This window comes from Anabrus simplex, chromosome 3 (genome assembly GCF_040414725.1).
Source record: "Anabrus simplex isolate iqAnaSimp1 chromosome 3, ASM4041472v1, whole genome shotgun sequence".
Taxonomy (NCBI): Eukaryota; Metazoa; Arthropoda; class Insecta; order Orthoptera; family Tettigoniidae; genus Anabrus; species Anabrus simplex.
The window spans coordinates 171,495,425-171,507,564 of NC_090267.1; the positions used below are offsets into that span (position 1 = coordinate 171,495,425).

At 38.3% G+C, this 12,140-nt stretch overlaps 1 protein-coding gene across 1 annotated transcript in view; it reads left to right on the forward strand.

Moving 5' to 3' along the window:
* Window positions 1-12,140, forward strand: part of mus301 (mutagen-sensitive 301) — a 239,331-nt gene that overhangs the window by 27,397 nt on the left and 199,794 nt on the right. Inside the window, exon 3 of the mRNA XM_068226820.1 lies at window positions 3,043-4,192. Within this exon, the coding sequence (XP_068082921.1) occupies window positions 3,043-4,192 (1,150 nt within the window). The remainder of the gene's footprint in view (window positions 1-3,042; window positions 4,193-12,140) is intronic.

Genomic DNA, 12,140 nt, shown 5'->3' on the forward strand with positions numbered 1-12,140 from the left:
TTCCGTCATTGCATTTATGGGAACCTGCGGACAATGACGGAAATTTCCGTCATTGCAAGGCAATGGGTTAACAGTATTTAAAAATACACAAACTCTCGTATTTTGTGGCATCACTTTAATTAAAACCCTTCATATAGTAACTTATTAGAAGACAGAATACAGTACATACAGTAGTGAAAAAAGAAATATACCTTCGTTAACGCCTTTTGAAAAATCCATTAGGCTCTTCTGTTCTTGTTTTTCACGGACTTTTCAACAACATTTATTGCTGTGAAAAGACTTGGTCATTTACATTCGACTGACTCTGTATGTACAGTCGAAGAATAGCCACTGCACTTAACGCTTGGTCTACTGATGGTACAGAAGAAGGCAGCTCTTTCTCTTCTTGTTGGGAATCTTCTTCTTGCTCGGCAGCAGCGTTGATAGTATCTGTAGGAGGTTTGGCCACTGTAGCACCGAAGTCCACGTTTATATAAGCATCAAAATCAGCTTCTCAGTTAAGCTTCTGATACTCCACCTATTCATCAGAAATAGGAGTGACTTCGTCCTCTTCATGTTCTGAAACTCCTTAGTCACCTGTCAAAGATCCTGCTTTGCGGAAGCAGTTTGTTTCCTGCTTCACATCAGCCCACAATTTACTCAGCATTCTTATCGACTGTAGTAGATTAATGTCTGTTAATGACTCCTTGGATTCAATTCCTCTCACAATTCTCTGAACAGCGCTCTTCCTATAGAAATGCTTCAAGTTTTTAGTCACCCCTTGTTCTATGGGCTGTAATTTGGATATTAAATTTGGTGGCAAGAAAACCACGCGCACTGCCATTAACTCCTAAATGAGCCTCTTGGGATGAGCAGGGCAGTTATCTATAAAAGGGAAGTTGAAACTTCTCGTCAACAGCACGCAGCCAAGATTTGTAAATGGAGCTTGTCATCCACGACTTCCGGGGTTGCTTTCGTACGTGACCAGTAAAGATTTCACATAATACAGATGTTGAATCCCATAGGGAACTTAAAATATTTGTCCTGAATGAGTACATTTATAATACCAATATAATGGTCCATTTTTGGACATTATAAATTTTCCAGCTAACTCATTCTTGGTTGCCTGCGTTTCGCCCTCGTGTGCTAAGTTAGGCTCATCAATTGGGACTTAGCACACCTCCCAAGACGCAAGGCTAGTGCATACCGTGGAGGCCACTGCATAGGCTACTTAAAGCCACCAGCAGTGCCAGTGCACTATGAGAGCTATGTCTCATTTCCAAAAATTGATGCCTGCCTGGCCATCAGATAATACAGATGTTGATTCCCATAGGGAACTTAACCTAGCACACGAGGGCAAAACGCAGGCAACCAAGAATGAGTTAGCTGGAAAATTTATAATGTCCAATAAAGGACCATTATATTGGTATTAAAGATTTCACACTCGAGAAACAGCGAGGCTTCGCCGATTTTCCGATCACTAGAAGTTTTAGTTTATCGGTCCCTGTCACATTAGCTTCCAGCATTGCTGTAACCCTTCCTTTACTTGTTACTCTTCCTCACAAACCACAAATACTGTATTGCATAGTTATTGTTGTACAAAATTTGAGTTACCGGTACAGAGTATTTTTTGCTTCAAGGGAGCAAACTTTTACTTTGAGAAATCGAGAAATTCTTGTAACCAAAATTTGAGTAATAGAGAGATAAATACATGTGAAGAATAGGACAAACAGCCGGGAAATTGAAGTTACTTTGAGATACTGAAAATTTGAGTAATGGAGGTTCGAGATATCAAGGTTCAACTGTATATTCATTAGGATACAAGGAACTAGTAGAAGTATGAAAATACTGTCTTTTAGTACAGCATCTATGCTTGGAAATTGCATTTTTATACCAATGAGTTCTAGAAGCCTTGATCTTCCTGATCACCTATAGTTCACAACAAATATTTGTTGCTCTATCCATCATTGAAGTGAGGAATAATTTGCCTTATACCCTCTGTTGAGACAAAATGGAAACTATCGACTCCTAGGCACCTTGATCTTGCTTTATCGGTATAGTGCAAAAGCCTACTCTGGAAAGTTATTTTGGTAGAGATGTATTTCTGGAATTTCCAGTCTATCTGCAAACTGTGAAACAGGACCAGTTTGAATCGTAATGCAATTTCTGTGTTTTGTTGACAATATGCCATTTCACAGTTGTACAGATCCTCCATAATTATTCAAAATTCAAAATATTCTCCAAATAACAAATATAAAATTTCAATCTACCTACCTTCCATCGCAAAACATCACAATTGATGAATCTTTGACCTTTCAAGAAAGCTGGTTTGGCGTAAAACATATCTCTCTGGATGACAGCCCTAAATGTAGATCAGTGGTAATTGATGAAGCTGTGAAGTTTGGAATAAAACTAGAAAATTTGCAAATTAATTACTGCTATCCACTGTTCACATCCCAGAACATTCAAGACACCATTGATAAGTGACCCTAAGAATTTTGTGTTATTAACATGTATGGTTCAGAAATATGCAACATTTCCTGAAATGCTACAAAATCTTGCTCAGATAGACAGTTTAAATGGCACATGTAGTGTACATGCTAGGTCATATAAATGCCTGCCCAAGAGGTTAACGTCCAAAAACCGTAAAAGTAGTTAGTTGGGCATAAAGCAAATAACATTAAGAGGTTAACATAGGCTGTGATGCAACTATGAGTATGAGTATTTTTTGGATGTCCAGTCAGTGTCAGTGTTTTGGATCTGTGCTACTGATCCAATTTTCATGGCGGATGGGTCCGACTAACAGCAACGAGAATAAAACACACACATATGGACATTTGAAATGTTAAATAAAACTAACTTATTGTTACAACAGACAATAAATAATAATGATTTTCATCATAACTTAGTAGGCTATTGACAAGGAAGAGTATTTTTCTGGACAGTTATCTTTCACTAAATTCTGGGTTATCTGGCAGCCCTTAACTTATTCTGTACATTACATTCTGATCCAGAGTACATTGACTGCATGGCTGTAATTCTTGTGCTGTTGTTTTCTTTCAGAGGCATTGTGCTAGTATGGGGAAATATAAAGACCAAGAAATAGTGAGGAAATTTGTTCCTCGAAAGCAACCCATAATTTCCAAGTATTTACCTTTACTGCGAACCAGTCAAAGAAAAAATGATTTTCCAAACTGCTCTAGTTTCAGTGAAGATCCATTTGGTACTAAAAATTATCTTTTAGTACGGCCAAAATTTGAATCAACACCAGTTAGAAAAAAGAGGAAAATTGAAATTAGTGACACCCAGTATGATACAGTATTGATTGATGGCATCACACCATTCAAGAAAAATGTTTGTAATGGCAAATTTAAAGTACCTAATAAGAATTCCATTACCACCATCAAATCATGCAGCACCAGTGGCAAGTTTCAAGTGTTCGATAACCCTCAGAGTAGAGGTATTTTACCTGATAAAAGTATGCCTTTTAACCCTCCGAATCAGACTGAGATGCTTTCCCTTGATGAGTCAGTTCTGCAGTCATTTGATTTAGAACGTGTGGAAGAAAGGTATTTGGACAGTGATGTTGCTTCTAGAAAGAATGATAGTAAGAATTGTGAAGCAAAATGTCTCTCCCCAGATATATTTTTAGCGAACGATGCTGCAGAAAACAAAATACTCAATGTAGAGTGTTCTTCAGATGCTGAAAGTTTAAAGCAACATGCAAACATCTTGAGTCAAAACAAAAATTTAAAAAAAAATTGTTCTAAGAACCTCTTCAATGCAAATTCTAATGCAGATTTTCCCACAGTTCCTTCACCTATATTCAAAATACCAGAATCTGTTCATAACAATATTCCAAAACATAAGTTGGATGTGACCACTGATGAATTCTGGAATGACTTGCGAGCCATTGATATAGATTGGAACAATGATTCAATGGTGGCAAATGCTATGAAGGAAGGAAGTGATGATATACAGTCTTCTAGTGTGACTGCAAGTGCTACACCAATGGGTGAGCGAATTCGTAAAGCTTTGATGACAAATGCAAACCGACCTGTTTCAAATAGATCAAAATCATCAGAAGATACTAATATAAGTGGAGAAGGGACTTCAGTTAATATTTCATCTTTTGACATTGGGCCATTTTTTGGCCTACCTTCCAAAGTAAAAGAGTTGTTGAAACAATTCAAGGGAATCGACAAGCTCTACGGTAAGTATATATCAACAATTAATTTCTTTCATATGTAGTGTTAACTCAATAGCTTTAAATTTGTTACTCTAGTAAATTGTGGCAAGTTTTTGTGCAGTAAATCATATGATCCCATTTATCTTTTTTAAACGTATATTCAGCAATCAAGTAAGTTAGGTATAATTAATAAAACAATCCAAAGAAGTGAATGTTGAAAACAAAACACAAAAAATAAAGGAAGCGTTAAAACCGAACTTCAGTAGGAACTGTGCCCTTTGGTGACGTCGTTCGGGAATCACTCTTGGAATCCCTGGCAGAGTTGGATCGCTCTGTAGGTATTTCCCACACTTCCGAGACAATCTGCAGGTCCTCAACTCTCGGTCTTGATAATCCCAAATGTTGCACACACTGTTCATGTTCTAGTTTGGACAAGGCCTTTGTCAAGATATCAGCTGGCATGTCTCCAGATGCTACATGCCCCACATTCGTGGCTCTAGACCGAACGATTTCTCAAACAAATTGATGGCAAACCTCTGTGTTTTGTTTGTGCATGAAAAACAGGATTTGTGACTAGTTTCTGAGCACTGAAATTGGCATTTTACAATGCCATCATCTTAACATCAGGGGCTCCAAACTCTTTAAAAAAATGTCGAAGGTAGAAGAGTTCTTTGGTGGCATTACTTAGCGTTATATACTTCGTCTTAGTGGTTGACAAAGCTACCGTGCATTGTTTCCCGGAATCTCATATGACAGGACTGTCATTCATAATAAAGACATATCCTGTAAATATGCTTCTGTCGTCAATCGACCCCCTCCCCTTAATCTGCGTCCACATAGCCCGCTATTGATCCCTTTCCAAAGCTGTAACTGGTCTCCAAGTCCAAGATGCCCTTTAAATAGCATAAAACCCTCCGTACCGCCATCCAGTGAGACTTTCCAAAGCAATCATCGTACTGGCTGAGGCAACTAACTGGGCTATGTTAGAACATGGTGCTATTGAAAGATAACGTAGAAACCAGTGAGTTTGCAGCAGGGTGGTTTTTCACCATCTGAACTGGTCCATACTTCGGCCTTAGTAAACTTTGTTCAAGCGATGGCAGGCATGGATATTAGATTGATTTCTGACATTTTGAAACGATGCGGAATGTCTTCTATGTATGTCCTCTGATTCAATGTTATCTTATCATCTGTGTAGAAGTCTATCCCCTGACTGCTTCACTTTGCCATGATTCTTTAATTCAAAAGCCTCGCTTAGACTATTTTCAGATCGAATAATTTCTCAGGGTTCTGACACATCAAAATAACTTTCTAAAACAAAGTTTTTTGAGAGTCCACCTTTTCAATACAATATGTTTTTATTGATTTGCATAAGAAATAAATCAATAAAAACATATTGTATTGAAAAGGTGGACTCTAATAAAGCTTTATTTTAGAAAGGTATACGTTGCTCAGTACGGACCCAACGATGAAATGTAGAACTTGTAACATCAAAATATCGTCAACGTGTACTACAATGGTGGGTAGATCCTCATCTTGATCCTTCCCATATATGCATGGATCTCCCTTTGTCAGTACTGCTCCTTGACTGCATAATTGTTAATCAAGTTGTTGGTGCAAAGTTCAACCAGCCCGCATCAAACCATATAATGCCCTCAAGTGGCAGACGAAGTCCCCCATTTTTAGCCTAAGATGCAACATGGCCTCAGCTTCATGGACAAAGATGCGGATGCCTGCCCACTTCCTAGATTTCAATTTTGTCTTCATTATTAAGGTATTTCAAGACTTTTTCATTAGTCATAACTGGGCTACCACAAGACAAATATGCACCACGCTAGTCAGCTTCACGCGATTAGGTTCGTAATCCGTAGGTAGGCTATCGTGCGACAAATATTCGCTACCATTCACTGTATCACTCAACAAAAAATAAATTACTTCTGAATGTAATGTGAAATACTGGGTTGTTCAGCAATATCAATGAAAACCATAGAGCAAAATTGAACTTTCCTGAAGCTAATCACTTGCTTCATGAAGGTGTAATATACCCTGTAAAGTTTAGTAATTCAAGGCCATTTCCCGTTTTTGTGCAACTTTCTCCAACCTGCCTCATGTGGCGAGGGCTCTAATCTCTGTTGGAAATCACATTCTTGTCACAAAGGATGACAAAGAACATTTTCAGGGCTCAAATGTGATCGTGCTAAGCGCTAATAGTGAAAATTTGTGATGCGATAGAGGTATTTTTTTTATAGATTTAATATAACGTGAATCGGGACTTCGAATTTTGGCATGCCTGGCGAGAAATTGTCTTATTGAGGAATGCACTAACAAAGTTTCCCTGTATTTTGTCGCGTCTGGTTAAATTTCAAAAAGGCTACTCCCATGTAAATTCTTAGCCAAAAGGTTATAGTTATTCTCCTGTTGCTTGAAGTATGTTTTCATGATACATATAAGGTTAATTTAGGTGACACTATTTGAATATTAAAACTGAAACGTTTGTCACAGTGGCCATTGGAGTGATACTACTACAATTTTTCAGAATGAAATTGAACATATGTTTTCACGTTGTCTCGGAATTAGAACAATAACTAACAAGTAAGCCGTATTAAGGAAATCTGTGAAAACGCAAGTTTTGAAGAAACTGATTGCCGTTTCATATCGATTTGAATGTGTGCGAGTTATGTCCCGAAGTTGACTAAAAGTTGTATAAAACGACAATCCAATATAGTGAGTAAATTTTTCGCCATTATGAATTCTCTCTATAATGGACTTCTGCTGTATTTCAGAAAAAAGTAAAAACAAAATAATGAGCATGGGTTACAAACTAGAAATTACCATACATGCATACATCATCATTATAGACCGTTATGCCTTTCAGCGTTCAGTCTGCAAGCCTCTGTGAATATACTAAACGTCGCCACAATTCTCTATTTGCAACTAGCGCTGTGGCCTCATTTAATTCTATACCTCTTTATCTTTAAATCATTATAAATTCAGTCTAACCATCGTCGTCTTGGTCTCCCTCAACTTCTCTTACCCTCCATAACACAGTCCATTATTCTCCTAGGTAAACTATCCTCCATTCACCTCACATGACCCCACCACCAAAGCCCGTATATGCGTACAGCTTCATCCATCAAGTTCATTCCTAACTTAGTCTTTATCTCTTAATTCTGAGTACCCTCCTTCCATTGTTCCCACCTGTTTGTACCAGCAATAATTCTTGCTACTTCTAACTTATGGCTCAGATATCCTGAGTCCACCCAGCTTTTGCTCCCGTAAGGCAAAGTTGGTCTAAAGACGGACCGATGTAAAGATAGTTTCGTCCGGGAGCTGACTTCCTTCTTTCAGAATACGGTTGATCGCAACTGTTAGCTCACTGCATTAGCTTTACTGCACCTTGATTCAATCTCACTATATTACCATCCTGGCAATAATGGCACCAGCACCATAGATCTCGTCTTTTTGAATCAAGGTAAAATAAAGCCAATAAAACAAGACATAATCCCGGCCCCCGACCGGAAACACCAACTAGTAGAAACGACTTTCCTACTCAGTCATGGCAACAAACAGGATAAGCCAAATGCATTGAAATTTTCAAGGAAGACTACACCAGTTCATATGTGAGACCGACAACCAGGCAATCTCGGAAAAGGCCCGGAAAGATCTTGACGAAGCAGCAAACATGCTCGAACATCTTTTACAGGGCGAAGTCATACCAGAGGCCGCCATAACACGAAAATCGAAACCATGGTTTGACGAAGCCTGTTACAGACTTCACAGGACCACATTGGATGCCCTACACACAGCTCTCAAAGATCCAACTGACGATCATCTAAGGTAATATTCTAATCATAAGAAGACATACAAGACCCTCATAAAAGAAATAAAGGAACGGTATCAGGAGCAAGGGGAGCGGAGGCTGATAGCGGCAGCAGATCAGTGCCCATACAAAGCATTGAACCCAAGGCAACCAAGATACTGCAGAAGCATCCCTATGGAGACATGGGTGACCCACCTTAGCAATGTACCGCAGTACAAGGATACTCGACCAACGGATACCTCCGAGATCGAGGGGGACTCTGACTTCGACATGGAGATATTCACAATTGAGGAAGTAAGAGTCCGCTATCCTCTGTTCAAAAAGTAATAAAGCTTGTTGCCCAGACAATATATGTAATGAGCACCTTAAAATCGCTCTCCCACTGTTGAAGGAAACAATAACTTCCCTCCTGAATGAATGTTTCAGGCTAGGAAATATTCCCCATAGCTGGAGAAGGTCTACAGTAAAACTGTTGTATAAAGGAAAGGGAAGCACCGAGGACCCGAACTTCTATCGAGGCATCGCCCTAGAATACGCGCTATTCAAAATTCTAACAAAACTCTTATGTCAACGTCTCAACACAGAAATCGACCCCAAGCTCGCGGAGGAGCAATTTGGCTTCAGAAAAGGAAGATCTACAACACAGGTCATCCAATGCCTTCTAAGTGATATCGAGACAGCCCTAACAGTCCCAAAAGGAAAATTACATGCCATATTTATAGACTTCTCCAAGGCTTTCGACACGCTCAATAGCAGAATCATCATAGAGAAGTTAGGAAAATAAATGGGAAGAAACAGCTATACAAAAGGGCTTATTGCGAACATGCTGGCCTCAAATTACATAGAGATAAGCGATGGAATCACAACATCAATCCCAATAGAGCAACCGCTGTATTGCAAGGGTACCCTCTAAGCCCACTACTGTTCATCATCGCGACGGCAGATATCACACAGGTAGTCTCGAAGGAAGTAATTCTATATATGTACGCTGATGATATTGTGTTGGCCTCGAGTTCGGAAAAGAAGCTGCAATCTGCATTTGATCTGCTACTGGAATGGGTGGAAGAAAACGAGCTCACCCTAAATGAAGACTGTGTCAATGACTTTCCGAAAAGGAGGTAAACCAGCAGTTTTTCACACACACAGAAAACTCCTGGAGAGCGTCTCTAACTTCAAGTATTTGGACGTGACACTCCGGACAACTGGCAACGTCTTTACGCTCCACGTTAACGATAGGATCGGCGCGGCTACGAGGGCCATGAATGACATCGGACAGCTGAGAAAACTCTCCGTCAAAACAGCATTAGAACTCTTCCATCTCAGGGTTACACTTGTCGTAACATACGGATTAGAGAATATCTGGACACACCTCAAGCTAAAACACCTGGAAAAGCTAGAAAAACTAAAGGCGACTTTCTTGAAGAAGGTTCTGTGTGTCTCAAAATACACGTCATCAAGACTAGTTCACGAACTAACACGTGAATTACTGTATATTACGTGGAAGAGCTCCGCCTCCACCTGCCGCTACAGTCGACACCAGCATACGTGTAACTCATGCAGAACCTGCAAGGAAAGAAGAGAGACATCTGGTGGGATTTTTACATCACTGACGCAATGACCTGCAACGACTGGAAACGGAGAAATTACGAACTAAGACATACGGTCACACGCTTCTCCATACATGGCTTCCATCATAAGCTGTGCAGGTTGAAGAAGTTTCACCAACCAGACGCAGTATGTGTTTGCGAACGCTGCGGCAAATATTGTGAAAGGTATCATGCGACGCACTGTACACATAGACTTGAATCCTTCACGTCTTTCTATTGTAACGACTAGCCTGCTAGCACTTATAATGTATTCTATATTAGTTTTTACCTTGTGTGTATCATTTTCTCTTTTGGCTATTAGCTGCAATAAATATTTATTTTCATTCCATATTACCATCCTGGGAGAACATACATCCTAAATACTTGAAATTATCTACGTGTTCCACCTTTTTATCACCAATGTGACATTCAGTTCTCTGGATTTCTTACTTACTGACATAAATTTAGTCTTCGAAAGGCTAATTTTCATACCATACTCATTGCACCTATTTTCAAGTTTTCCAAGGCTTTTGGCACAATCTGCCATTTAAGACCAAGTCATTAGCATAGGCCAGACTGCTTACATTTCCACCTAACTGAATACCTCCCTGCCACTTTATACATTTCAGCAGATGATCCATGTAAACTACTACACCCTTCCTGCATCCAGGATGGTGTACGTAAAAGCAATCCCAACCAGCTTCTCAGGGTCCTTGAATGTTTACTTGTTTTACGTGGGATCAAAGAAAATCTGATACGCCAAATCCGATATTACCTATGTGATAGTAAATTTGATGAATGTCACCATCCGACATGTGTGGGTCAATGTTATTACTCGAAGACTCATTGCCTTAAATCTAAGATATCTTATACTACTGTATAAATCTATAAATAAGATTTCAAGTTAATTTTAGCTATCATTTATTAAAAAACAATATAAAAATCTAGGAAGAGAAAATTAATGTAATGTACTTAAAATTCAAAATTGAATGCTTGATGACCTAGTATGTTCAATTCAATTGAAGATTACATTTTATCTGTCATTTCTGCGTATCATCATTGAAATCGGCTAAAAACTCCTCTTATTTACAACATTGATCAATTAAAAATTATTATTACATGCAATCTTCTCCTGGGAAAAGAATTAAGTTTTGTTACGATAACTTCATTATCTGAATTATTCTTAAATGTTTATATCACAGTTCATTAAAACCCAGTGCTTACTAACTTTATTCTTGAATTATCTCATATTATTTTCTCTTGTTTCACAAGCGTCGGGGAATTCGATTAAGTTTCTTGTTCTCTTTTTCATCCAAATATATGCTGACAATAAATATACTATTCTATCATTCATAATTATATCATAACATTACCATTCCTGTTCAAAGTAAAGCTACCATAAAGTCTGGTTTGACATATACAACCTTAAATAATTATAATTAGAACTATCATATCTCGCGTGAAATAACTAACATTAGGGAAACGTGAAGACATAATACAGTATCATATCCTGTACGTATTCTTATATGCAGTAGCAATGACCTCTATGGTAATCTAATGATGCCATGATTTATTCAAAAGAATGTAGCTATTTAACAGAATTTCTACTTAACATGTCCAAGTACAATAAACATTTGCTTTCGTAGGGATACCTTTAGATGACCACGACCTATCAGCCTATTTCATGAAGGTTAAAACTATATGTTGCCATACTATAATGCGTGGATTCTTGATATACAATATTGCTCTGTTAGTAGCTCTTGCTATCCTAGTTTGCGTCAATCGTTACGTGCATTAATCTAAACCTTCCATCTCTTCTTTAATTTCATCCCTGTATTGCCTTTCATTAAATTCATCTTTCATTTCTTTCCTATATTAAACTTATGCCTTCATAAATTATCCATTTCAACTCATATTTCTTCTTACTAACCTCAACTTTTCTTAATAACGACTTCCCTCGACGCACAATTAATCTCATTCTCATGTAATATTAATATAGGATCAACATCATCTTAATTTGTAATACCATTTATCCTGTCTGATGACGTTTCTACCTCTCATAACATCTTATAATAACAATGTATTGCCTCTTTGCATTCTCAGAATACAGTATATCACCTACATTCCTTTCATACTACTACTTGTAATCTACATAATCTCAAAACACGTTCTTCTTATAACTTCGTCTTCATCTATGGCATAACGTTTCTTGTATCATAATTTCTTTTTAATCAACTGGGATTTGCTTATTTTTGTGCATGACTACCTAACTCCTTTTACATCAATCTATACTGAAATCACTTGCAAGAATCTAACTTTTTGTAGGTTATTTTTTACGATCTAAAACAGCACCACTACTACACTTGGCTGTACATGGTCTGCACAAATATTTTCTGCCAAATTACATATTTTAATACAAGAAACTTATCTTATTTCCGTCCGCTCCGGGAATGGCCTAGGTCTGGTTCATTTTCTGCAGCTGGGAGTGATCCTCATGGTTGGTGGCTGGCTAGGCTGACTTTCTCTGCGATTCGGCCTCGTCATGGTTTGGCTCAGGTAACCTCGG